The sequence below is a fragment of the Euleptes europaea genome, chromosome 7, assembly GCF_029931775.1.
Source record: "Euleptes europaea isolate rEulEur1 chromosome 7, rEulEur1.hap1, whole genome shotgun sequence".
NCBI classification, from domain to species: domain Eukaryota; kingdom Metazoa; phylum Chordata; class Lepidosauria; order Squamata; family Sphaerodactylidae; genus Euleptes; species Euleptes europaea.
The window spans coordinates 68,548,864-68,576,707 of NC_079318.1; the positions used below are offsets into that span (position 1 = coordinate 68,548,864).

A 27,844-nucleotide genomic window follows, 5' to 3' on the forward strand; every position below is an offset into this window, starting at 1 on the left:
CTAGAATTTTCCATAGTTGGTCTGAGTAGAGAACAGTTCCCAAGTGGGGACTACAGAGACCACTAAGATGAACTCTAATAGACTGACTAGCCGTGCATCTTAATTACAAAGGTCGTTAAATCAAAAGTATGGCCTCTTGTGTATAGTCATTTGTTCTTGGAATTGAATATATATATATATATATATAAGCAACATAAATTATTATGCATAGTAGTAAATTATTTTAATATCTTAATTAAAATCTATCGAACATCTTATGGCTAACAAGGATTTGTTTACATATAAGTTTCTTACACATGGTAAATGCTAAATGTTCTCAGTGATGACTATACTTAAAATGGTGTGCTTCAGTTGAATAGCAAAAGGAATTGTCTTTAATTATACAGAACGTAGCAGAGTTCACTCTTTAGGCTATTAACTGTCAGTCAAATTAATAACAGCAATTTGCATTAATTTTCAGTGTGCAGCTGTTTACAGAATATCTTGGGTAGCCTCATTTCAACAGACATGTAATAATCCAGTCATCAGAAAATAAGATCTGTTTCTTTTATTGTATTACAATACTCATGATGACTAAAATGTATTGCTTTGTGTGCAGTGATGGGGCGGAGAGGGAACCGACTAAAGGTAACAATTAACTCTGCCAGTTTCAAGATGATCTAGTCAAAACCCTCCTAAAAAAGTACATTGTTCTTAGTGTTTTTATAGATACAGGTTATACTGTAAATGCTCCCCCTGTCTCACCATATCATAAAGACAGCTGGCGCCCCTAACACTATCACTGTCCAAAGCAAGATCAGTGATGAAAAACATACCAGCAGGCCAAGATGAAGCCACTGTAAGTAATTGGCAGGAGCAATTTCTGATGATTCCCTCTTCTCACTGATTCCCACTTAACTCCCCCCCCCCCACAGGGGCAACTGATTCCTGGGGGCAGCAGAAGATTAGAAAGCTCCTTTATGTCACAACTGCTAAGCTCACATAGAATAGTATCAAAGCCAAACTCTTCCAATCAGTAAGTTTAAAGTTTTTCCAAATGCAAGTCTTTGTTGAGCAATAGATACTGAAGTAACATTTTTGCATCTATTTTAAATGGCATAGTGCATTGTTCTTAACGCAACAGGCATGCAGGAAGAAAGAACAAAAAGATAGTAAGATCTCATCATCATTAAGGTACAGTACACTAGTAATGGACTGCCTAATAATAATCAGGTGCACAATTTCTATTCTTGTTGTATTCCCTGAGCTATGATGCACACCCAAGACACATTAATCACTCTCAGTATTTATATAAATGTTTGTATATTATATCCCTAACCCTACATGATCAAGCAGAATTGTGTCTCCTGCTTCTTCTAGAACGTCTTCTGTTCAGAGGCATAATCTTGTAGCTCCTCCATCCTGTAATGGCCCTATTTTCTGGAGTACCCATGGAGCCTATTGCTTCCCTTTGTACACTTACAGCTCTTGTCTAAGTCTTCTGATCTTTGCTTTGGCATCTGCTAGCTCTACTGATAAATGCTGTCTGCTTTCAGTACGTTTCATGCCTGGAGATCCACAAGGTGATTGTGCCGCTGATGCATGAGGTAGAAAATGGAGAGAGTCTCGTTCTTCAGAAAGCTCTATGATAGTCTAAGGAATAAAAAAAATTCAGATAAGAGCATATGAACGGTCTTAGTTTTTGTAGTAAGAAAATGTAGTATATCATGGACACATGAAACAAACTATTATGAACTCAAAGGCTAGAGCAGGCATCCTACTATGTGGGCACAATTCAGCTGAAAGAGCTACTAGTCATCTATGCTACAGAAATGTCTGGGATAATGCAATTTTAACTGCTTATTGGCTCACACTTCATGAACTTATTGAGACAACTAGTTTGCAAAGTACTTGTCTTGCCTTTTATTTCCTTTACTGTGCACAGATTAACTCACTTATCTCAAGTTCAACACTGACCTTACAAACACACACACTATTATCTTAATAAGAAAACTGACATTCATATTTCTGTGTTTTCGTAGCTTATTGATCATTGTACCTGCTGACTATTCTTGGTATTATGGCAAAGAGTGTTTTTTTTAAAGCACAAAGCATTATGAAAACTGTAGGAAGTTTAATGAAATCCAGTGTTTTGAATGTATCTGCTATCCCACCAAACCTACAAGTCAGCAATGATAATATTCGCAGTTGCATTGTCTGTACATTAGTTCCTTCTTTAGCCTTTTCTGTTACTGAAATTAGAACTTTATCTCTCTTAATGATCTAAAATTCCTAAACAATAGACCAGAAAGACTGGTAAAAGATATATACCTCAGAATGCTCATCTCGTTCATCTATAAGTCTTTTTAAATGCAATGCCATATTTTTTAGGAGGGGCTCGATATACTCTTGTGACAGAGCACCATCTTCCATCCACTGCAGATCAAAAACATTTTCCTGGTTATGTGTCACCTGCAGAGAAAGATGAAGTGCAATGAAGATTTGGCTATTTAAACAGTAAGATTATAAAATAAATACTTATCTATTGTAATCTGTACACAGCTAGTACACAGCTACTTTTAGTTGCCTCCTAGTTGACAGCTGACTTTGGAACAATCAGGAGGAGAGGCAATCCCAGTGAGCAGACTACCCTGCAATTACTAAGACGAAACGCACTGGCAAATTGAAGTTTTCCAGTTTCACAAGTTAACCAGACACACTTTTATGGCAATGTCTGGCTCTATAACAAGGGAAACTTGTGAAAAACATAGTAGTAACGAAGTCTAACACACTTCAGTTTTCAAAGGAAATCTAAGCAAGCCCAAATCTATGTATGTTTATTCAGAAGATAAGTACTGGGACTTCATTCTATAGTATATCAAGTACAGCTGGGAAATAGTTAGTATTACCATAACTAATTTTCACAATGCATGTTGTACAACATTCAAAAGAAGCAAATGTTCATGGGAAATATTTAATAGGAAATGGCAGCACTTTGAGTTACTGTTATGTCACAAAGACTCTGAAAGGGTTCTAGTGGTATGTTTTGGACTACTGGCCTTTCCCCCTGCTTTCTTAACAGGGGATAGTCATGTTCCCAGGTATGTTACGGTAGTTTTCTACTTGGTTTGTTTGTAGAGTTTACTCATTTCTGTCATTCTGTGGTCATTGTATAAATCTGCAGTTTGAGTTCGTGGACATGTGATCCAGTATCAAGGGGGTTTTAATTTAAAAAAATTAAACTACATTTTCAAATATATTCAAAGTGGTTCACAATTACAATCAGGAGATTGCTACATAATGTTAAAATACAAAAATATAATGTAACAATAATAAAACAACAGCATGATATACAATTTCCAGACAACTCAATAACTATCATCCGATTTTGCATCTTCCCCACATCAAAAAAGGTTTCATTTATTTCTGACCCCAATTACTTCATGTGTTGGGGGAACCACCAGAAGAACATGTTGCCTTAACCACATTTAATCTAATAAGATAACAGCCACCTTGAATGATGTACTTAAATGTGAGATTTTAGGTGGCTTGCTAGTCAATTTTTTGTTTGAGATTACTCAAGCATTTACAGTACATCTCACAATGGGATAACCAAAACAATGAAGGCTCTAAATTCATGATATGCTACACAGTCATATAATGCTTTGTAAATATCGTTCATATTCTTCACAACCAAGGCAGATCAAAACATTTAGCTGCCTCCAAAATTATTTTTAGTAAGTAAGATTTACCTCTTGTATGTGGGCAGCAACAGCTGCTCTTATATCAAAGTCTAAACTCTGGATTCTTTCAATGAATTCTTCTTTCTTCTGACACTAAAATATACACAGTAACCAGAAATCACTCTATAATTGGTATAACCAAATATTGTAAAAACACTTCAAATCTTTCTTTCAATTATATGTGGCTGTTTACAGAAATAATTACCGGTAACTCAGTATCACAAAACAGCATGAAACAAAACCTGTCGTTTTGCCCTAACAAGAGGACTATGAGCACTTGCTGCAGTTATGACACTAACAAAGCATACCTGAGAGGAATGCTGTGCCGATCATAGGAGGCAGCGCAACTGTGCTGCCTCCAAAGGAGGTTTCGCCCACCCCCCGAAACCTCCCTGCAGCTTTAAAAATCCGTGTGACCCTTCATAGGGTTGCATGGGACATACGCCACCTAAAAAGGTATCGTATATCGGGGGGGGGGGGAAGGGGGCGTTCCCATCCAAAAAAGGGCTTTGGAGGCCGCCTAAAGACGGCTCTCCTCCCCCAGCCTGGCGCCGGAATGCCCCAGAGCAGAGCGGGGAGGACAGCGTCCGGGCCTTCCCGCCAGCAGCTGGGCCTTTCTGCGCGCATAAGCAGAACAGGTGCTGGCGGCCGTCCTACTTACGCTGGCGCAGCCCGTTTCACCTCCTGAGCTCTTTCGGGGGAAGAGCTCAGGAATGCATTCTAAGCTCTAGACAATGCTGATATTCAGGTACATAATTTGACACTCACTCCAACCCCTTCAGATGCTGTTAGCAGCAAAGTCCTGGTCATGAGTCTACAGAACTCAGCAGCTTTTTCCTTGGATAGCTAATTATTTTATAAAATTAAGTTGCCCACTGAGATCCTAACTAACATATGTAATAAAAAGAATATCACAACAGGGAAATCAGTCAGTGTTTAGACCAAATGGTCAGAGTTATTGCTTACAACTGTGATGTACCCTATTTATATTAGCTGAATTTTAATTGTTGTTAACCTTCATTTTTTCTAGAAACTAAAACCTTCCTTTTCTTTTTACTAATCTCAGCCTTCATGTTTGCAGACCTGAGACCTTGAAACTCCTGTTGGGTGATAAAGAAAAGTTGCCAGTCCCACTCTCTGACATGGCACCTGCATTAGCAGTCTCAGTATACATTACAAAGTTCTTAGGTCAGCGTGGTAACAACCAGCATAGTGTAGTGGTTAAGAGCGGCAGACTCTAATCTGAAAAATCAAGTTTGATTCCCCACTCCTCCCCTGAAGCCTGCTGGGTGACCTTTGGCCAATCATGGTTCTCTCAGAATTCTCACAGCCTCACCTTCCTCACAAGCTGTCTGTTGTGGGGAGAGGAAGGGAATGTGATTGTAAGCTGCTTTGAGAATCCTTAAGGTAGATAAAAGCAGGGTATAAAAACCTATTCTCTCTCCTTTTTATAGGTCATGTCTAAGTCAGCCACAAGGACTTGCAATCAGACTTGAGCTTACGTTCTCTACAGCGAATTCATTTTCAAGGCACATGGAAACCTGATCCAGATTGGGACTGTGGCAATGGCTTACGCCTCCCCCTTCTGGTGCCATTTTCATAACCTGAAATGGCACAGGAGGTGATATGTGTCCTGTTGGGGAAACCTATGTGTACATCGGTACACAAGCAACACAAAACAGGGCTAATAGTTCCCTAAAGTCAATTTCAGGTAAGGAAAATGGAATCGAGGGGTGGCATAACCCCACACACACACACCAATCCAAACAGAGCACCCTTGAGCCTGGGTACTGAGTTACCACTGGGGAATTTGCTACTCACATCTGACTGCAAGTCCTCTTGGCAGACCCAGAGAGAATCCAAGGACTTTATAATGTGCAGCTAGGCCCTGAGTATTGATGTTCTCTGGAGGAATTTCTTCTGCCCAGCCAAACTATTCTTGAAGTGTGATGTGGCCTACAACATTCTTCCATCAGTCCACAAAAGCTTGAATAAAGATTGGTTAGTCTTTAAGATGCCACAAGACTCCTGTTTATTTCAGCCATTCAGAGGGTTTTTGATCCAACTTTACATTCTTTGTGTGTGAGATTTTACTCTTTGTTAACAGAGACATCCAATTGGCTAGTTGGCTATGGAGCCTCCATATTTCAAAGAGGCTGAGCTCTGTAGTTCTTCAGTTGTTAGGAGGCAGGAACTTGGAGCTTTTTTTCTGAGCCCTTTGGAAATCTTCAGGTATGTCCTGCCAACATGGCTTGACTTACTTCTCTCTGAGAAAGCGTATAGCCAAAGCCATCTTGGAATGGCTTGAACAAAGAACCTGCAACTTTGTATAAGTTTTAGTGCTTGGCCTGGGCTTCAGATCTGACACCAATCAGCATAGGATTGATTCATTTTATACTTCTTGCCATTTTCAGAAGTTTCTTGTTCAGACCGTTCAATTGTCCTTTTTAAAATACATTCCTTAGCATTGTTATAGTACTGTAACTACCCAAATTCACCTACTCACCTCACACTCCAATAATATTACCTAATTTGTTCCTCAAATAATATTAGAAATCTTTTGACTCTTTTATAAGATAATTGTTGTCTTCAGCAGCACAGCAATTGGTGGAACCCCCTGCTATGGTTTGTATAGCTTTGGAACTTTTAGGCATCCTAAACCTTGCTATCACTTGTGTCCCCCTTTGTCTGATGCAAAGATGGCCTTTGATCTGCTATGAAGATTTTTTTTTTGGCTCATTGAAAGATTCTGGTCTTGTATGAGCAGAAGGTCTTAGTGCTGGAAGGATATGCTTGGCAGCAGAGGACTATCCCAAAACTGAATAGAGAGCACTGCAAACAGAAACAAGGCTTAGGATCCTGAGTTAGGCTTCTGGAGATGGTTTGGGTTTGCAGGAGCTGAGTCTAGAAGGAATGTCCCCAGAGGCCAATTCTATACAGTAATTGGGGAACAAGACAACTAGCCCTAAGAGGAAGTCTATCCAACTGAGCATCATGAACAGCTGTGTAAATCAAGTCTTACCTGAACTGCACAGCCAAGCAGGAGCAGAAGTAGCTTTTTTACTTCTTCAGTACCTTGTTCTGAAAATATTTTAAAACATTTACATACATTTTGATAAGGTGTAAAAATTCCTATTCTTTACATAATCCCACACCTTTTATATCTTTTTTACTAGCACTAGATTCACTTGTGTTCAAGGGATATATGCTGTCCTGTGGTGTAGTCCTTTTCTGGAACCATATAGTTGAGGTGTCTCTGTGGTATTAGGAAACCTGCATATGATTCTATGCTGTGCTGCCAATGAGCAGAATACCATGACTGGTATTCAAACTTCTAGACGCAATGCAATTTATCTGTTAAAAAGCAGTTCCTTGATAATCAAACTCTAATGGCCATCAGTATCTTCAAACATAACTTTATACTTGGGATGTAAAAATTACATCATATTGCTTAGAAACTAGTTTCTTGCTGAAGACAATGAAACCAACAAATTTCACTGGGAAGCATACAAGCAGCATGATTAGGGAACACATCCAACCCTTTCCCAATTAACATGGATCTACAAACATGAGCACCAGGTCATCAGTGATCATATATTTAATTCTGGCAACCCTGTAGGCATAAAGGAAGAACATTTTTTACTGGCTGACTCGGCTTTCTTTTTAGGGTGAGTTTGGTAATTGTCTTCCGCAGCTCTTGGCACTCCCATCAATATATGCAGGTGCCACTGAGGAGGGCTGCCAAAAAAAAAATTCAGTTCGGGTAGCTTTGATTCGGTTCAGGAATGCTGATTCCTGAATCGCCCCAATTCAGATTCGGGGCGATTCGGCTGAAATTCGGCATTCCTGAATCGATTCAGGCATTTAAATGGCATTTAAAGCCATTCGTGGCTTTTTGCGGCTCGGGGGGGGGGCATTTTTTGAGGTAGAGGTCCCAAACTTTCAGGGTGGCTTGAGGGGTCCCTCCTTGCAAGAACCCCTGAGTTTGGTGCGGTTTGAGTCAGGGGGTCCGGAGTTATGGGGCCCAAAAGGGGGCAACCCCCTTCTCCATTAAAACCAATGCAAACTTTTTGCACTGGTTTTAATGGAGAAAGGGGGTTGCCCCCTTCCGGACCCCATAACTCTGGACCCCCTGACCCAAACCGCACCAAACTCAGGGGTTCTTGCAAGGAGGGTCCCCTCAAGCCACCCTGAACGTTTGGGACCTCTACCTCAAAAAATGCCCCCCCCCAAAAGCCATAGGAAAAAGCCTCCCATTGGTTTTCTACGGAAGGCAAGACTTCCTCTACTTTTCACACCTAGCATGTGAAAGTTGGTCAGTCTAATTAGCCTCCCTTCTTTCTTCCCAAGATTGGATTGCATTGAGGGTTTTTTTTTTTTGCATTTGAGAGGTTTTGCTTTGGATTTGGCGCTCTCTAGATGCACATTTCCCCCAGCCAAATTCTCAAAACTCTACAATAAGCCCCCATGCAGAGTTTTGAGAATCTGGCTGGGGGAAATGTGCATCTAGAGACTGGGGAGGCGGGGAGGCGACCGGGTGGGTCTTTAAAAAGAGCCGCGCTCCCAAGCCTGGAAGTGCAGATCTTTTTAAAGAGCCGCCCGCTCGTGTCCCCGGGAGACCCAGGGACACGGGCGGGTGGGTCTTTAAAAAGATCCCCACTCCCAAGCCTGGAAGCCGGATCTTTTTAAAGAGACACCCGCCCATGTCCCTGGGTCTCCCAGGGAGGCGGCTGGGTGGCTCTTTAAAAAGATCCCCGCTCCCAAGCCTAGAAGTGCAGATCTTTTTAAAGAGCCACCCAGCCACCCCCAGGAGAGTGGGGGGCGGGGAAGGTGATCCTGGCCCCTGCCAGAGCCAGGAGCCCCCGGGAGAGGGGGGGAGGGGAAGGGAAGGCGATCCTGACCCCCGCCGGTGCCAGGAGCCCCCGGGAGAGTGGGGGGGGGCGGCGGGAGGCAGCTGGGTGGATCTTCAAAAAGACCTGCGCTGCCTGGATTAACAGCGGGGAACTTTAAAGGTCCACCCGGCTGCCTCCCCCTGACTTCCCGAGGAGCTCTTTCTTTTTTTAGGAAGGCGGGAAACTGCCGAATCTGCCTGATTCAGATTTGGTGGTTTCTCGCCTTTTTTTGGTTCGGCTGCTCTCGAACCAAAAAACAGCCGAATCAGGCAAAATTCGGCTGTTTTTTGGTTCGGAAACACCCAAATCAACAGCCCTAGTTGGGACATTCCTTATCTCTTGCCTTCCATCAAATGGGGCAACTTGGGTGAGGGAGGCCATCAAGTTTTTTTCTGCATCACCAGCCTGCCTGACTTTGGCCTTAAGCCAGTTTAACATGAACTTCCTGTTGGATTCCTGCTCAAGATGTTTGCCCACTTCTGGACCTGAAAATTAACTACTTGCTCACATGGCTACATTGCCCTGCATCTGTTGAGGACACATTCAGAGGGCATGAGAGTGAACAGGGAGCTCTGTGAATGAGACAATACAGAAAATTAGCTCATGGCTCACAAAAAGGAAAAGACTGGGCAATGGCAATTTAACATTAATAGTTGCCAAAAATTAGTCTAAGTAACTATGCAGAATTTTGGTGAACTCAACACGATGTTACGCACAGCAAAGTATGGAGCAAAAGGAGGCCTGTGTTATTAAAAACTGGTTTCCCTAATTAAATGAAAAGCTTCCTAAAATGAAGTATTTGAATAATACATTCATCCTTCAGCATTCATTCCTTTTTGTAACCTTCATTTTGTCTACACCTGCAAAATCAATCGATGTACAACTGATTAAAACTGTCCAGTGGAAGAGATTAAAATTCCATTATATGTAACTAGGAAAGTGGATGATTAATGATTCTAGAGAACTTCATCTGCCCACTGTTATCTAAACTTTTGCTGAATGATTAGTTCTTGCACACAAGTTCAATCCCCCCATTCCATCCCCACCTCCAGCCCCCACCCTGGATCATTTAGAAGTGATGGTAGTACTACAACTGATTTAAATCGAGTAAGAGACTTACCTGAAAACGGGTTTTTGCCAATTATTAAGACATTTGGCAAAGGCATCATAATCAACTGCTGCAAAGTCTCCTGTGGAAAGAAAAACTAAATATTTACAAAAGCCATGGGAATGGTGAGCTCACTTTCAATGAATTACTAAAAATCTAAATAGTTCTAAATAATACTCATTTAAACACATACTTCATTTAAAATACATCTGGTCCAATAGTACTGAAGTTACTGTATCAGTAAAATACAAATGCTCTTAGCTGAATACCACACACAACACACATAATGTAAGATAATGGTGAGCCCATATACTCATGCACCATCCCACACAAAGGGTTGGGAAGAATTTACAAATTAATGAAGAGAGAGTGAAAGACTGATTTTCAAGTGAGTGGAAGGATATTTCACATACACACAGACCCCGCCTTTACATCAACAGTCAGCATGGTGTTGCAGTTAGAGTGTCAGACTGGATCTGGGAGAACCAGGTTCAAATCCCTCTCTGCCACCAAAGCTTGCTGGGTGACCTTGGCCCAATCACAATCTCTTAACCTAACCGATCTCACAAGGTTGTTGTGAGGATAAAATGGAGAAGAAAAAGAAGTAGCTTTTTATACACCACTTTTCTCTATCTTAAGGAGTGTCAAAGTGACTTACAAACACATTCCTTTCCTCTCCCTACAACAGAAATCTTGTGAGGTATGTGGGTTCTGATAGTTCTGTGAGAACTGTGATGGTCCAAAGGTCACCCAGCAGGCTTCATGTGGAGGAGTGGGGAATCAAAGCCTTCACCGAACTCCTGGGGGATGTAAATTCCATCAAATTTCCACTTTCCCCCCATAATCTTTTGTACAACCTCTTTTCCTCTATGTGTTACAGAATCACAATTGTAGTAGTAGAAGTAGTTGTCAAATTTATTGTATAAGACCACAGGCCATTACAATATAAAAGCAATATAACAACAATTTTAAAACCAATATCATTTAAAAAAATGCACCCGCACAACTATAGTACATTAACAGATTATGTTCTTGTTGAAAAAGGATGAATGGAAGAACCATCAGTGCAAATTAACAGTATTGCAAGTATCCAGTATTTGTGGAATGTACCCCCTAATGAATCAGCAAGAGTATGGCATGCCAATTGCATGAAAATAAGAAAAAGAAACATATATTCAAGGGCCTAATTTTCCAGGCATTGAAGTGGGAGACCGTGCACACCCACTAACTCTTCAATGCTGTGAAATATCTACGCTCATAAAATGGGCAATCCAATCTTAATATGCCACACATTAGGGGCATCTTTCTGACACTCAGTAAATATGAAAAACGCACAATAACTCAGTTTCTGTGTGTGTAGAAGACTGACACAATAAAAAACAGCATTCACTGATTGAATGTAAAGCCAGTAATTTAGAAAATGGGCTAAAGCCATGCATTTAATTTACTATAAAATCATTTCATAAATTTAGAAGATTTAGAAAAACAGGCAGTGACAAGCAGACAACACTATATAGAAAGTTGACTATACCAATTGATTGGTATGTATTAGCTGTTGACCCAAAATATCCCTTTTTAGGAAACAGAACTGCACTAATATAAATATTCTGTAAATAGTCTGACAGAAGTTACTCTATTCAACCATGATGGATGTAATCAGTGAAAATCCCCAGTCTAGACAGCACCTAATTCTTTAAAGTTGATTTGTATTCTCTAGTAAACATCTGGAAATCTATCACAGCAGATGTACACATACAAATCTGACATTAGATGCTGAGTTTTTCTATACAATGGAGATTTTGCAATATATTGAAATGCCCAATTTTATTAATGTTCTTTGTGATGCAAAATAAAATATGGGTTGCCCACTTTTCTTCCAGCTGTTCAACTTATACATTCTCATAGTTAAATAGAAATGGAAAGTCCACTGACACTTAAAGCATAATGAACATTTCGTGGCTATAAAACCAAACACAATTATAAATAAAAAATAATAGTATCTAAAGTTTCTGAAACAATTAACTAAATTTAATCTAATAAATTAAAGTTTCCATGAGGGGCTTTTTATAGAACAATATCAAAATTGTGACGCTTCTAAAGGCAGAGCTGAATTTGAAAATTAAACACTTTAGATAAGTTCCAAAGCAAGTTTGACAGAAGCATTACTTCTATACAGCCATACAAATGAACAAACAACATACTATATTAACAAAACAAAGTAATTGAGTCCCATGTAATGATTTTAAAATTAGGATGTGCAAACAACACACTGATTTTTAAAACCTCATTTTAGCTCTGATATTCTAAAATAATGCTACATAAATTCAAGGCAATACATTTTAACACAATGGATTCAACAGAAATTGAGCAGCTAAAGCTAACTGCAGTCTATGGAATCAACTGTGAGATTTGGGGTTGACGTGTCTGCCTTGTGTTAGTGCAGAAGAGGTATTTAGAGTTGTCGATGCTTACTAGTTTCCCCAGGACAACCTGTTCGGACTAACGAATTTGATTTCAAAGACATTGCCTAGGTGCTTGGTTATTTTGAGAGCAAAATGTTGAAGAACAATAAGCAAAACTGTACCTTTACCAATGCCATGCAGAGGAGAAACGACTGCACCAAAAAACAGCTACCATTCAGCCCTCAGACGCTGTGCACACCTGGTGCCCATTCTGTCACAACTGCATGAAAAGCATATGCCACACTGTATGGGGACACAGTATGGTAATAAAAGCCTACCCACCCTCATGCCTCCCACCAGTCTGAGAGCCTGGATTTCTCAACGTAAGTTATTTACATGGAGAAAATTCATATCATAGATGTGATCACGACCCCGCAGTCCCAAAGTCGGTCTATGGATTTTACTGGAGCAGGTGGTAGCACTGCAATTAGGCTGAGCTAAGCAGCAAACCTGACACAACCTGGCTATTTCCACACAAGACAATTTGCTCTGGCCTGCTTCCCCAACAGCAGTAGATTTTCTAGGAGCTTTCACATCACAGTGTTGTGCAAACAGCCCCCTTCCAGGTTTTCTTCTGCCTTACCACAGGTTTCCTCAAATCTGCTTTGGTGCAATCTTTTCTCAAAGACTGAATGCAAAATAAGTTTGTTCACTATATGGATGGGTAGGTGTGGATTTTTTTACTTTCCCACTCACACAAGCGCCATTTTCTTGTTCTCCTCTGTCATTCTTCCTACCCCTGATAATGGAGGACTTTTTGCCTTGGTTTACTGGTGCTGGGCATGTGGAAGCTTGCCCGGCCTTGCCTCCCCCTCTTCCTTTTGTGTACTGTGCCTGACTCCCAGAAGAAAATATGTGGCATCCCAGCAGAGTGGATGGGGAGAGAAAGCAAGTGCCAGGAAGGAGGGAAACCAGAGGGAGAGGAGTGAGTGGAGAGTGGAGGCAGGGAACAGAGTCTTGAGAAATTTGTACTTACAGAGAGTTCTTCTTGGAGAGGCAGGTCAACCACCCAGCCCAGTCCCCTCCAGTCCAGCTTTGGTGGGCAGCTGCAATGACTGAGTGCTTCTGCCTCACCAGTTGCCTCTGGGAAGTCACCCAGCAGGAGCACAGAAAGAGAGGCAGCCTGGCAAGCAGCCTCCTTTCCCTCAGAAGCAGGGGAACAGATACAAGGACAGCAGCACTGTTTGTTTTTTTAAGTAGTAGCTATATCTATATAAAATACTGACACTATAGTGATAAAGCAAATACCATTTTAAGTCAAAAGCCCTCTATCAGCAGGGGGAGGCAGAATGGCAGGCACAAGGGGAAAACTAAGAAAAACATGATCCCCCCATGTGGATGCTTCACTGCTGTTGTGAATGCAGCTAAATTAGCAGTGACAGTGAGCGTCCCACAAGGAATCATCTCCATGAGGAAGCAGATCAGGTGTCAACACTCATTCATGGCTGAGCGTTACTGGCACTGATTCGGAAATCCACAGCTCAGCTATCTACAACCAGGCACCACTCGGATGATGAAATATGAAGCCACTGAGGTGGGAGTGAGCGGGACAAACAAAACTGACAGAAATATCACGCAGAAGGAAAAACCGGCTTACAAAAAAAGATCAGGATAAAAGTGATCTCAAAAAATTGGAAAAGGAATTGGGGCAGGGGGGAGCAAAAACTAAAGGGACAAAAAAGTAGATACCAGGAGATAAACCACATCTGTATGGAAGCAGAACCAATAAAAAACCCCATGCGGAACAGCCATAAGGGGTATTGCTTATCCTAGCATCAAATGTCCCCCAAAAGTGGACCATAGTACCAACTCTAAATGAGTTCCTGTAGCAAGAGAGGCAATATATCTCTGGTTCCAACACTTTACTTCACCAGAACTAACTGAAACAAAAGAGACACCATCATCCCACTCTGCACTGTGATACACACAAAGTTAAAAGTGTCATCCAAGACAAATCATGAATAAACCATGTTATGGGGGCACTGATTTAATATTAAATAGCCTCAGATAAAGAATGAGGAGCAAAACATAATGCAGTATCATTAGGGAAGAAGGGAATGCTGAAATAAGCAAAACATCGTTTGTATGGTATGAGGTGGGTAAGATAGCATTGAATGATGAAGACTGAGCAAGCAAAGAATGAGAATAATGCTGCTGTTTATTCCAGCATTCCCTTCAACCCTAGTAATACTGGATTGTGTACTCCCACTGTGCTGACACTGGTCTCCATCTGCTAGACTTCAATGTGGAGTTCACCTTTCTCCATCCTTAATTCCATACTACCCCATTTCTCTCTTCTCTCCCAGCTACCACCCCAAGCCATGAACAGAGATGCAGCAGTCTGACAGCCTGAACCAGATTCTTTCTGCAAGAATCAGCCTCACCTCCCTGCCTCGGCCCTCATGGGAGGAAGGTTCAAAAACCTGGAAATCTCATTCACTAGAGACATTCCCAACTATATACATTTTTCTTTTCTTTGATAAGAATGGTCCAAGACAGGAGGGGTTTTGTTACTCCCATTTCAAATTAAGAGAGTTTTAAGTATATAAACGTTCCACAGATACGGAAGTAAAGAGAAGGTACAACTGGACAGCACAATGTTAAAACATCTGAGCATGGGAAAAGCAAAGGATTAAACACATCCCTCTTTTCTCTATAATTAAATATCTCTGTGATGCTGAAGAGATGGGCCAACCTTCCTTACTAGTGCTAGGTTACAGTATTTATTCAAACACAAGACTAGGCTTGCTATCTAGGTATGCCATCCAAAAAGAGAGGTCATCTTAAATTCTTACACAAGTTCTATTAAAAAAAACCCCATGTTTTGTGTGTCACATTGGACAGTTGCATATCTTAGAGATACTTTGATGAAGTGTCATTTCATCACAGGGGGAGATAAAAATGCAACAGACAGACAAGAAAGAAATATTATGCGCCACCCTGAGATCTTTAGAAGAAAGGCAGGATACGCACATGAAAAATAGCATAACAAAAAAATAAGGAACAGGCTAAAGTATGGACATACCCAAAGATGCTCAGAGGACCAAACACTGCCATAGTGTTTTGAACAGAAAGAGAGGAAAAGAAATATGTAATCATCACTGTGAGATTTCAGAATTTGCTGATGTTTACAGTACACCAGACCTGGCACACAGCACAAACTGATTCTGAATCCACTTCAATGTAGGCTTTTTTTTTTTTGGCTGTCAAGAGATTGAATAATATCTGTATGAAATACTGGATCTAATCTTATTTTGTTGGGGTGTTCCATTCAAGCATTTAACCAAACTGGAGCTTGTTTCTTGCCCACAAACTGAGATTCTAAAGCAGGATTACACTAGGAAGTAGGCTACAAGCATGAGAATAAGCCAAACATAAAACGAACAAACTCCAGTCTGCTTGTGGTATTTTAATACAGCCTGTATCTCAAAAAAATTCTCAATTTAGCCATTATAGACAAACTGTCCTTGCTGAAAATAATTTTTTAAAATTAAAAATGAGGGGAGGGTAATCACTTACCTGATAGTACGTTTTAACCTGCCTCACCAAAACAGACAAATTTTGAATTCTCAGTGATGCATCATTGTTGACTTTCTTATTTACTCTCTGACTGGTAGCTTTGGGGTTGCTGAAATTAAAAAAAAAGTAAATGAAGCAAAAAAGTGGGTTAAGCAGAGGAAATTTGTGCCTTGCTCATTGATAAAGTCCAGGTCGCTACAGTTCAAAGATGATCCTTAGCCCTAAGCTTGCCTTGCAGCAAGATACTATTAAAATGCCTACTATGGTAACCATCATATGATTAAAGAACCACTGTCTTAAATTCAGCAAAATGTTAAATTCTGGATTTGTGGTGCTCTGAATGTTTTAAGACAGAAATAAAAGTTAAAATATATCCAAGCTGAAAAGATATCTGGTATGGAAAATGCAGAGTAGGACCTCAAAAAGCAAGACACATGGAGCTGGGGTCATATTAAAGGTGCCCTGTTACCACACGTTAGCAGCTATTTAACAATCTTTACAAAACTGATTCAAAACTGTATATTTACAAACTCAGTCACAAACATGCACAAGCGTATGTTATTTCTACAATTCACCATGCCTTAAATTTAACAAATTGTACCCAATAACCTAACAGCTATTAGCATATAACATTAGCAAGAGATGTATTCTCTGATTAACAATTGAATGTATTTGAAAGATGCAGAGATGAGACAAGTTGCTTAATTCTCTAATAATTTTTATGTTATTTATAGTCTGCCTTTCTCACTGGGACTCAAGGTGGACAAGTCAGTACAATCAACAGGATGGGACATTCAATAAACAATGCAATAAGATTTGGATTGTAAAAATCTGGAACCAACTAGAAATCTAAAACAGAGCTGAAGCAAAGCATAAGTATTAACATGACATGCTAAAAATTACATATAGCAACAGTGAGAACAATACATCATAGAATTGTCCACAGTCCCATACACTTTACCCAAGAATCTTGCAGAACCATTTTGTTACAGTACAGCCCTGTTACCTGTGTAAAATAACCCTACTTAATAATTCAGATCACATAACTTTTGGAAAGCCAGGAGGGTGGGAGTCTTCCTCACCTCAGCATGCAGGCCACTCCATAAGGTGGGGGCCACAACAGAGAAGCTCTTCACTGATTAACAGTGGAATGTATTTGAAAGATGCAGAGATAGCAGAATTAGTAATAAAATTATTAGAAACATTTTATTTCAACAAATCATGTAAATGCCTTTTTAAGTAAGTGGTCTAAAACTAAGTGCAAAAATACAAGAAGCTTTATCAAAAATAGTAGTGCATTGTAAACTACAAACTGAAAATACCACTTGAACCCTCAACATGAGCAAAATATGCAAAAAGCATACAATTATAAATAACAAGTGGGACTCTGTAAAACTTGTGGAAGGGGATGACTTCTCCCCCTTACGAGGGGGATTAATTCCCCAGTTGGGCCCGGTTCTCTGCAGAAGGGAAAGCTGCCACCACAGAGAGCCAGGTCTGGCCATCTCAGGAGCAGCCCAGGCAGGCTTTCTGCAGTGGCGGCTATCATCATTTTGAAAGAGCGTCCACAGAAAACATTCTTTCAAAAATGGGGGGGGGGAGAACCCCAATTTTGATTTGTTTTAATTTCAGATTTTTTTGCAGACCCTGGGGGTCCCCCAAGGCTGCAGAAGAACCTGCTGGGGGGGGGGGGTCAGTCTGCCCTCTATCTGCAGATTTAAGAATCCACAGGCAGGGAGCCGACTCGGGAATTAGATATATAGGTACTCAATATATGAATAATAAATGTATAAATACACTGGGGGGAAGTATTTAATGCCACAAAAAAGTGTACTAAATTAGTAAAACACAGACAGACAATCTCTATTTTGAGTGAATCAAAAGCCAGTGTGGTGGTCAGAGCATTAGACTAGCATCTGGGATCTGCCGTGGAAGTTTGATGAGTTCTGGAGCTTTGGAGGGTGGTGAATTTAAGCCTATCTTGCCAGATATAATCATTAATAAGTTTTTGCTATTTGTAGCATACTCTAGAATAAAGTATATCAGGAGTGATTGAAATCAAAGTAGAATACGTGGAAGCACATTCATTTGAACAACAGCACTGTTGACACTCCATGAAAACTGTTTTTGTTTCCAATTGTCCAGGTCTGCTTTGATAAATTTTTTTATACAGCAGTTATCCAGAGTCCACCTCTGTTCTCCTGGACTTACTCAAGAAGCAGTGGGTAGATGAGGACGCACTCCACATTAGGAATTGTTCAAGAGAGTGTGCACTTGTGGGATGAGCTCAGAGTAAGCAGAGAGGCTTGGCCTTGCCTTCATCCCCAATAGACTGCCCCAACTCACCACCTCCACAAAACAGTTTAACTAAAGATAAAAGCTTAGGAGAAATCAAGACACTGAAGAGTTTGACAATTGTGTAACTCCCTGCCCCAGGATGTGGTGATGGCTGCCAACTTGGAAGGCTTTAAGCGGGAAGTGGACATGTTCATGGAGGAGTATTCATGGCTACTAGTTAAAATGGATACTAGTCATGATCCATACCTACTCTCTCCAGGATCAGAGGAGCATGCCAAATATATTAGGTACAGTACTCTCTCTTTTGAGCGAGTATGGAGTTTTATGTATTCCTGTTACTATTATTCCTATTATCATGCCAATAAAGATAACTGAAACTGAATATATTAGGTACTGTGGAACACAGGCAAGATGTCCAAGAATATGCTGTTAGGTATTATACCACCACATCTAGAGGCACTTGGTTGGCCACTGTGTGAAGAGACTGTTGGACTTGATGGGCCTTGGTCTGATCTAGCATGGCTTTTCTTATGTTGTTCTTAATTCAATCCTACATCCTTCTAAATCCAGTGAAGTCAATGAGTTTAGAACTCAGATTGTAAAATCAGTGGTTTAGCTGGCCAGTGGAAAGAATACATTTGTGCCGCGAGACATCATAACTGACCATGAGGATCAGCCAGGCAACAGTTGGGTCCTTCTACTTGGATCCCTGTTGGCTTGGATCATGGATATTTATTTATTTTTCATAATTCTAGCCTGCCCTCCCCCAGCCAGGCCAGGCTCAGGGGGGTTACAACATTAGAATTTTACAATATAGCAATAAAACATATAAAACCATTCCATTTATTTTAAAAAGATGGTTGTCATATGTATAGAGTGCCCACTGTAGCAAATGATGCCAACCACGGAACAACAACTCAAGACAGGGTCAGCTGTCCACCCCCAATAAGTTGATCATAAACTAAAAAGGGGTGGGTGGGAAGTAGGGAGGCCAGCACTGGTCTCACTTAATCTCACCTGCAGTTGTCCTCAGCCATAGGCCTGGCGGAATAGCTCTGTCTTACATACCCTGTGGAACACTTTCAGGTCCCACAGGGCCCTGATGTTACTTGGCAGAGCTTTCCACCTGGCCCTGGTTGAGGACAGCCGCACTCTCTCCTGGACTTACTCAAGTATGATAGAGTGAGTACTCTCAAATGTGTTGGCCAAAGGGTCTGGATCACCTGTTGGGGTAATTTTGGAAATCTACACTGGCCCTAAGACTTGGTGCTCAACCCTTATAGTGCCTTGATCCTCCTCAGGGCCAGCTCCAGTGGTTAAGGGCTGTAGTGTCTTGAGGAGGCAGTCCCATAGACTGCAAAAGACTGCTGCCATGTCTGCAACATCTGTTTGAAAAATTGAGACTGCTGGGTGGCTACCGGTTGCCACAATTAGTGCATTACCTGTGCCTGAGCATACTGCTGCTCAGCAAGCCTCAGTCCTCTTTGAGTATAAGGAGCCTGCCTTGCCCACATACTGTACCACTGTGGCCTCCCCAGTGGGCAGAGGGGCTATAATAACTGACTTCCATAGGCAGCAGAGATTCACTAGACACAGTGGTGTTCCTTAACTGCCTCTTTATTGGAGGTAGCAAAGTCCACACAGACTTCCTAACGAGTACAGCAGTTCCCTTCACCTGCCCATTTCTGCCCGTTCAAACCTCAGGGGGCTGAGCTGTGCCTTGGAGCAGTTCCACCAGGCCTGTCTGGTTGGGTAGCTTCATTTTGTCTCAGGCCCCAGCTTTTCCTTTAGGTTCCTCTTTCTCCCTTCCTTGCACCCTCTCAGCCTTGCTCAGCCAGCTTACTTTCCTCAACCCTCTTCTGACCTCTCTCTTTTAATCCCTGGGGCTCTGCCCCTGCTGGTCAAACCCCACACTGCCCTTCTCTGGGCCTTGTTGATCTCGTAATCCATTTTCTGCCTTGCCCCGCTCCAGCTGGATTTGCATAGGACTGCTACGGTCTCTCATGAAATGCTTCATCCTATCCTGGAGCAGCTGCCGCCTTTCACCCAGTAGTTGGGCCTCCCTCATGCCCACACTGCTGCCTCTGTGCCACCATTTGACATCTTCAGGTTTTAGTCGGGGCATCTGAACAGAAGCAAGATACACTTGTACAGAATGTGGGGAGACAGTACACACTCTTATCATACTCTATGTACAAGTTTGCAAATGCTTGGCAAATGGGGTTTGTGTCAGTTATAGTTTGCATATGGTCCCTCAGATAGTCAGTTACAGTTTGCATGTGGTCCCCAAAGATTGAGAGATACAACTTCTCTCTCTGGACCTGTGTGTTCATCAGAGCTCTAGACAGCATGCAACCTCACATGTTTGTTTCCATATTCAAAATAACACTGGCATGTGTAGATTTAGACTTGTGCTTTCCTGACTTTTAAAAACTGTAATTTATTCCTAATATCCTTTTAGTTTCTTACTGGAACCTCATTTTTTAAAAACTGGGCTAACACATTTCTCATTTACTCTGTGAAATGTGATATTTCAACCTGTCTCACTTTCCAGAGTTGAGAGGATTTACAAAGAAATCAGCCCCGTGCTGTAGCTTTAAACACGTCCCAAACAGTCTACAATAAAACACAACCATTAAGACTGTCTATAAAGCAATATCCAATTTCTTCAGCTTTTTCTTGTTTAAAGAAAAGAATATTAAGCCTCCAGGAACAGATGTGATTGGGGGGAAGGTCAGTGAGCAAATAACATAAAACCATGTCTTAGTCCATCCAAGAAAGTGGAAGAGTATCAGTTTCAACCATATTACTAACTTAATTGGGTGAAGAGAAGATAATCTATGTATGAGAAGGTTTACTATGCTGAGCCTATGATTCACAAAACTGCAGCCATGGAGGATGACGACCGCCCTGTTTTAGAAACTGAGTGGTCTACATCAGGATTTACCCTGAATTCCCAGTTAACAGTAAGAATGAATTTCTAAAGTTTTCTATAGCTTTAGCTAGGGAGTTACTGTATGAATCATAGAAATATGTGAAATTTACAATCACTTCTCAGGGCATCTTTCCTACGCCCAAAGGTGTTTTTGATGCTTAGTGAGCTCCTTCAGTTGTCACTGAATATAGCTGCTGATCTGGCCAGCTTGTATTCAGGCAAGCAAATACTGTAGGCACCTTCAGTGCCCCATTTCTGGGATACCATGAATTCTTGAATTGGAACAGCAATTCTGATTTTCCAGTACCTCCAGCTTACTCTGTAAAATACAGTGGTCATTTTGCAGTATTTAGTCAGATGGACTCCTTTATCCAGAACCTCTCCTGCTGTTGTTCTTGTTTCCGTTATTTCAGAGGCAAGCTTTTTCAGGTCTTTTTGTAAGGAAGCAAACTGCTGACAGAATTTAATTCGGAATTCTTCATGAACTTCTGATTTGATCAGCTCAGTCTGGACCAACAGTTCTACATGTAAGTCTGGATGGCCTGCTGGAGCGATTGTCTTTACCAGACCATGTAGTTTTTAGCATTATATTATTTGCTCTGTGCTGCTCTCCATTTTTTGGCCTCCTGATTGCTCTGCTGATGAAAAGTAACCCTTTTAGGCCTAGTAGATGTCATGCCCCAGTGTTAGATTACCTAAAGGCCAGCAGGAGCAATTCAGATGGGAATTAAATCCGAGGATTAACCTTGGATTCTGCTGGGGTTGGCAGGCAGGAATTCAAGCAGCCATTCTTGTCAATGGCCTGATCTCTCCCCCAACATCTATTTTTTGTGGGAGGGAAAAATAAAGAAAATGGGTTCAAAGTTACTATAAATTTCTTCACTGCCTTAAATTTTTAGAGACTTGAATGTTCTTGGTGAAAGGGAAATTTACAGAAGGGGAGTGCTTTTCATAAGCAACAGCCAGACAAGGCAAGCAACAAAGAAGGAAGAACAGGTGGATAACATTTCTGTTCTCAGTCTTTTTACCAGTAACCCACCTCATGATTCCAGACACTGACATAACTGGGGTGGCAATAACAAAGAACTCTGCACAGGTAAGCAAAAAGAAAGTATGACACTGACCTTTTATGCATGGGCTGTTTCCGCTGGATCTGCTGCTCTCTAACTGCACAGTATTTGCAGTCGAATTCTCAAAACACTATGCCCAGGGGCTTCCCCTCCCCCGAAAGAAATTCCAGGAGTACCTTGTGATCAATTATGCAACCCCAGAGAAAATGCAGAGCTTCTGAACCAGTGGGGGAATGGAAACCAAAGGGGTTGAGCTAAATACTATCTAAGTAACAACTAATTTCCGGACTACATAGATCAATTTTCCTAGAAAGAACAGCAGTTTCAGAGGGTGGAGCCTATGGCATCACATCCCTGCTGAGCTCCCTCCCCAAACTTCACCCTTACTAGCCTCAACCCCCAAATCTACAGAAAGTTTCCACATGAGGTCAGAATAATAGATATTCGCGCCTAATGTTTCCCTGACCTGGATAGCCCAGGCTAGCTTGATCTCGTCAGACCTCAGAAGCTAAGCAGGGTCAGCCCTGGTTCATATCTGGAGACCACCAAGGAATACCAAGATTGCTATGCAGAGGAAGGCAATGGCAAACCACCTCTGTTTAGTCTCTTGCCTTGAAAACTCTACTGGGTTGCCGTAAGTCGGCTCTGACTAGATGGCACTTTACACACATACAAGCTTAATATTCTGATAGGAAACACTACAAGAATGTAAGCCATCTTCCAAATTACAGAACTCAAGAACCTAGCTACGTTAATATAAAATTCTATATGAAGCTAGAAAAATCTGGCATGCCCTTTCACAATAAATACATCTGTTATTGAACTAAATCCCAAGATAAGTTTAGGACCAGAGTCTAGGTTGTCTTTTCACACAGCTTCTGTTTTAGTGTTTGGTAAATATAAATTATTATACAAATATTCTCCAGTACAGTGACGTAATCTCTGCAAACTAAAGGAATACACAGTTGGCTATCAATAAGAAAGCCATTACTCAAAAATTACAACAGAAGGCCTTACCCTTACTAGCAGCTACTGGCGCACAAAGGCAGTCACTTAAATAACTTCCTTGGCAGCAATCAAGGAAGGATTTTAGAAGTTTTTAGAAGCCAAGAGATGCAGAGACAGTTCTTCTCATGTGTTTGGCAGGCTGACTAGGAAGCAGCAGTTACTTTTAGTCTGAATGGATGGCCAACTGGATACACATCTTAAGACTGCTTATAACAGCGGGACTGCAAATAAATAATTAACCTACACAAGACAGAGCGTAGAGAGACAAAACAAATAGCAGTTGCGGGATGCTATATAATATTGAACTGTGTTTAAGCCCCCACCCGGTTCTCTATAGTACCCTCAGGCTTTTGAATGAACTCCTACAACAGCTGCAGCAGCAACATACCTCTTTATTAATCATCATAAGAAAATGTAAGGCTTATTTATTTAGACAAACAGTTGGGAACTGAGTTGCAATTAAAAGCTATATCAGCTGCTTTGATGTTCTTTGAGATAATGTTGATAATTTTGTGGCCTTAATTATTATTAATGTTGCTTGTATACTTTCTCAACTGGTTAGAGTATAAATGAAAATAAAGAACTGCAGGTTTAGACTGCAGACCTCAAAAGCTATAGCACAAACAGGAGAGAAACATGAATGTAACCGGATGTGTTCTGAATGTTTTTAATGCTTTACTACAACCAAGACTGAGTAAATGAGGTGGTTTTAAATGAAAGTGTTTCTCTCTTGATTTATATGTATGTTTTATATGTATTTTATATTTATATCCTGCCCTTCTGCAGCTTACAAAAATATAAAACCAAAATGAAACTGATTAAATAAAAAGCAAAAGTATGAACAATTAGCAGCAGTCACCGCTATGTCTTTAAAAAGAATAAATCCTATTAAGCAGACAATAATAAAAACCCAAAACCTCAACCTGAGTTCTGTCATTAAACAAGCAGTTCACTGGGTTCAGACTCCTCCAAATGCCCTGTGAAAAAGAAATGCCTATCAAACGCCAAAGGCCAACAAAGAGGGGACTAATCAGGTTTCCTGGAGCAGTGAGAATCAAAAATCTGGGGACCATAGACAAAAAAACCTTTCTCGCATGCCTATCTACCTCTCACCACTCTGGATAGCCATGTGAAGAAAGGCAGCACCACAATCTTAAAGATACTTCTGTATTCTGCCAGGTAATTTACTTATGCCAACTTTCTAAACACATCTGCTGCATGAATATCTCCTCTTAAATGTGCATATTTAAATTGCAGCCCTTTTCGCTTGTAGGTTGATGGTAGATAATGAGTTATATCCATTGTGAAGTTTGCACAGGGATTCCTGATCATCCCAGCTCCCCCCACCACAGCAACCATTTATTCCCAGGGTCACATGACTTGTATGGATAAATAGCCATGTGGGACCATGCTACAAGTGGGGAGGGAAAGGGGGTGAAACCACTCCCTTATGTCTCTTCCATCACTAGGACTGCACGCACACAAGAGGCAGAAGCAGCAATCTCAACCCTTTCCTCCTGTAGACTCTTGACTTGTTGTCCCAGCAACCTGATATGCCATAAAGGCATATGAGACCAAAGCTGCCAGGAAAAGCAGGGCACTGCTATGCCAAGATGAACCAAAGAGTCCAGGGCTCTGGACTCTTTATCTTGGTGAACTGTACAAACTTTGGGAGCTGTCAGGCAGAGACAGGTTGTTTACATTCCCCTGACTTCGAGGTGGAAAAGTTGGAAATAGGGAGTAAATGAGCCTCCCTCACACCCTTAATGAAGCACTCCAATCAGACACATGGAACTGACAGCAAAACACCTTAACTCCATCAGCAGTCAAGAGTCCATTCATAGAACTCTGACCAACCCTCTTAGCATATCTGAAGAATCCTCTAGCCTCATCCAGCATGCTGAATAGATTAAGCCAAGACACCTCCTGTCTTCTCCCTCCATTCCTGGGAACACCTCCCAAACATCTATGAGGACTGAGCCCCAGTCTTATACCAGTAGAATAACTGAAATCACTAGGTTAGGTCAGTAAACTAAAAAAAATCAAAAAAATTATAAAGCTTTATTAATAGATAGTTCAAAAGAGATTAAAATACAAGTTACATAGTCAAATAGGCAAGCTGGCAGAATAAAATAATAAATCTAGCTGGCTGATACTTACTAAGCTGTTACATAGTTGCTGTTTTTAATAGCTATGATGTTGTTCCAAGTGACAGAGAGACATTCTGAAATTGAAGTATAGAGAAAGAGTGACTACCATACTGCTTAGCCAAACATATGGAAAAGTGACCCCAGGTCAGATGACCCACAGCTCCCAATCAGGGTGGATTCTTGGGAGAAGTCGCTGGATGGTTCTAGTCAGTCTAAGCTGGAATGAAGTTCTCAGGAGAAAACAGTGATCTCACCCCCTCCCATCTTCCCACAGATGTACTGGTTCAACTAATTAAGATGGCATGAGCAACTGACCTTGAGGACTAGGCCGTTACATTAACAAGCTGCAGGTGTTATTTGTGAGGCCCGTGTCAGCTAGGCCCTTGGAAATGTACTGAGTGCTGAGCCTTAAACACACAAAATGGATTATGTTAAAGTAGCAAAGAACAAAATGGTTCTTCTGTCTTCACAACATCTTCACACATCTGAAAATCTACACTATATACCAGTACTTAATCAGGAAAACTAAGGTATTCTTCCATGTTGCCATTACCTCATGCCCTTTCATACTTTAATATCTCAGCCACTGGAGAAGTAATTAAGCCTTTTGTCCTTGGCAAAGCCCGTTGTTTTTGGCAGTTACCTCATGCAGCCTCAGGGCTCATTTTTCCTATAAGAAGTGGCCTTTTCACCATTCAAACACATGCATGTTTTGATTGGATCTGAGACCTACCCCTTACTTGCATGTAATGTTCTTTTATTACCAAGAGATGCTGGTCTATTTCTCGGTTGCTCAGAACTGCTGTCATTTGGATGTCACATTCTTCTACATAGGTAAATATCACCCTCAACCCCTCACATCCTTGTATCTACCCCCTCTTCCCTTCTATTTCTTATGCTCTTGTGTGTATTGGGTGTGCGATTTTGTTGCCGTGTGTGTATTTCAACTATTTTCAATAAAAACCATAAAACCTAGAAACAACGCTTCTTTATTTAAGAGTTTTCTAAGAAGGCTCGTCCCCATAAAAGCTGGTAAAAAGATCTTGTACCCTTCCCTCTTGCTAAACTTAGTCTCCAGAATGCTAATTCCCCCATTTAAAAATGGAGACTGTCTAATAGGGGTAACAGACTTATGTGGCTTTTATTCCATGTGAGTCCTGCAACCCCACAAATAAATTTGCCTAGGGTCAAAAATGGCTGCTGGGGGGAGGGGAGAACCAGGAAGATCCACGGCTATCAGACCTTTCTGCTGACAGATCATGGGATGTAACCCACTGGATTAGATTGAATTATGAAGACACCTTGCAGCCACCAGGTAGTGTTCCAGAGCAGGTAGAGGGAATGGTCAGGGTGGGAGGTTTCAATAGGCTGGGGAAAGGTAGTCCTTCCATACCCTCCCTTCAGAAGATTACACACAGGCACGTTGGATGGCACAGTCCCACTTTATTCATTCATGTCTTGCCTTCAAGAGTCCTCCCACACAGGGAAGTTGCAACTGGCCGCCTGATTTCCTCAACTGGTCTCCACCTATATCACCACCTATTTCTTCCTCCTGCTCTCACTTCTTGGTGTGTTCACAGGTCAAGAAAATTTCCTGGGCATACTCTGAATGGAAATCATAGCTATTTCCTACTATTATAAAGAAACAAGACAGCCATCATCACCATTTCTGAAATCTTCATGTAGAAGGGGATGACTAAGTTAAAGGAAAAAAACATTGCTAATACTATTATTTTATCTATCAAACTTAATATGGGAAACAACTCAAAAGAAGAACTGATATTTATGGAGATGTTTTGAATTGGCTTGCTGGAAAACGAAAGCATTTACTAGGCCATGTAGCAAAGAATACAACAGGTTTTTGAGGAGCAATTAAATAAAATACTTGAATGTTCAAATCAATTATTCTAGATTGCAGAATGCACCTCACACTAAGTGGGCAAAAATTAATAGCTATTCATAAATATTCAGGTTGACCAACTACAAATTATCTTCAAGGACTAGAAAGTACTAGGTAGAACCAGGTAATAAATGGTCCTACACAATGTGCAGGTCGCACTCTTGATCTAGTATTTTGTTCTGGGCAGGAGGAACACGATCTGAAGGTGGAAGAACAAAGTTTCTTACAGGGATACCAAGACTCTGCAGGGGTGGGGAGTCTATTAATATGACCAACTTCCAGTGCCAGATTGATCCAAATGGCCTTCTGATGGCTCCAGGGGATTTTCCTGTTGATACGGTTGGCGTTCCTGTCAATGCCCTGTTTGACCTCTGGAATGAGGAAATACCCCGGGCAGGTGACACAATTGCTCCCAGGTGCCCTCTCTCAGGTGTTAAGATCCCTGGTGCTCCCTTGACTTACTGAGGGGCTGTGAGTGATGAAAAGATAAGAGAACAGTAGAGGAAGACTTGGACTGAATCCAATAGGAATGGGCAAAAGCTCACTTTAAAGCTGTGAGACTCTTCCCCTAATGGCCCCACTTGTCACCCATCTGCTGTGGCATCACTTATGCCCTGGGAGGCATTTCAGGCCTTGGAATGTGTAAAGGAGAAGGTTTAAATACACCCAAGTCCTACTTTTCCCTGGTGAGATGACCCACCACACCTGGAGGCCTCCAGTTAGCTTCTTCCTTGCTACAAAGCTGCTCTCCCCTCAGAGGCAGGACAGAAACTGAAACCA

At 41.3% G+C, this 27,844-nt stretch overlaps 1 protein-coding gene across 1 annotated transcript in view; it reads right to left on the reverse strand.

The window, feature by feature from the left end:
- CCDC88A (coiled-coil domain containing 88A) overlaps positions 1 to 27,844 on the reverse strand; it is a 99,794-nt gene that overhangs the window by 58,034 nt on the left and 13,916 nt on the right. The window contains exons 3-8 of the mRNA XM_056852326.1: positions 15,704 to 15,812; positions 9,735 to 9,804; positions 6,745 to 6,803; positions 3,732 to 3,815; positions 2,311 to 2,451; positions 1,463 to 1,632 (exon numbers count right to left, since the gene is read on the reverse strand). Of these exons, the coding sequence (XP_056708304.1) occupies positions 1,463 to 1,632; positions 2,311 to 2,451; positions 3,732 to 3,815; positions 6,745 to 6,803; positions 9,735 to 9,804; positions 15,704 to 15,812 (633 nt within the window). The remainder of the gene's footprint in view (positions 1 to 1,462; positions 1,633 to 2,310; positions 2,452 to 3,731; positions 3,816 to 6,744; positions 6,804 to 9,734; positions 9,805 to 15,703; positions 15,813 to 27,844) is intronic.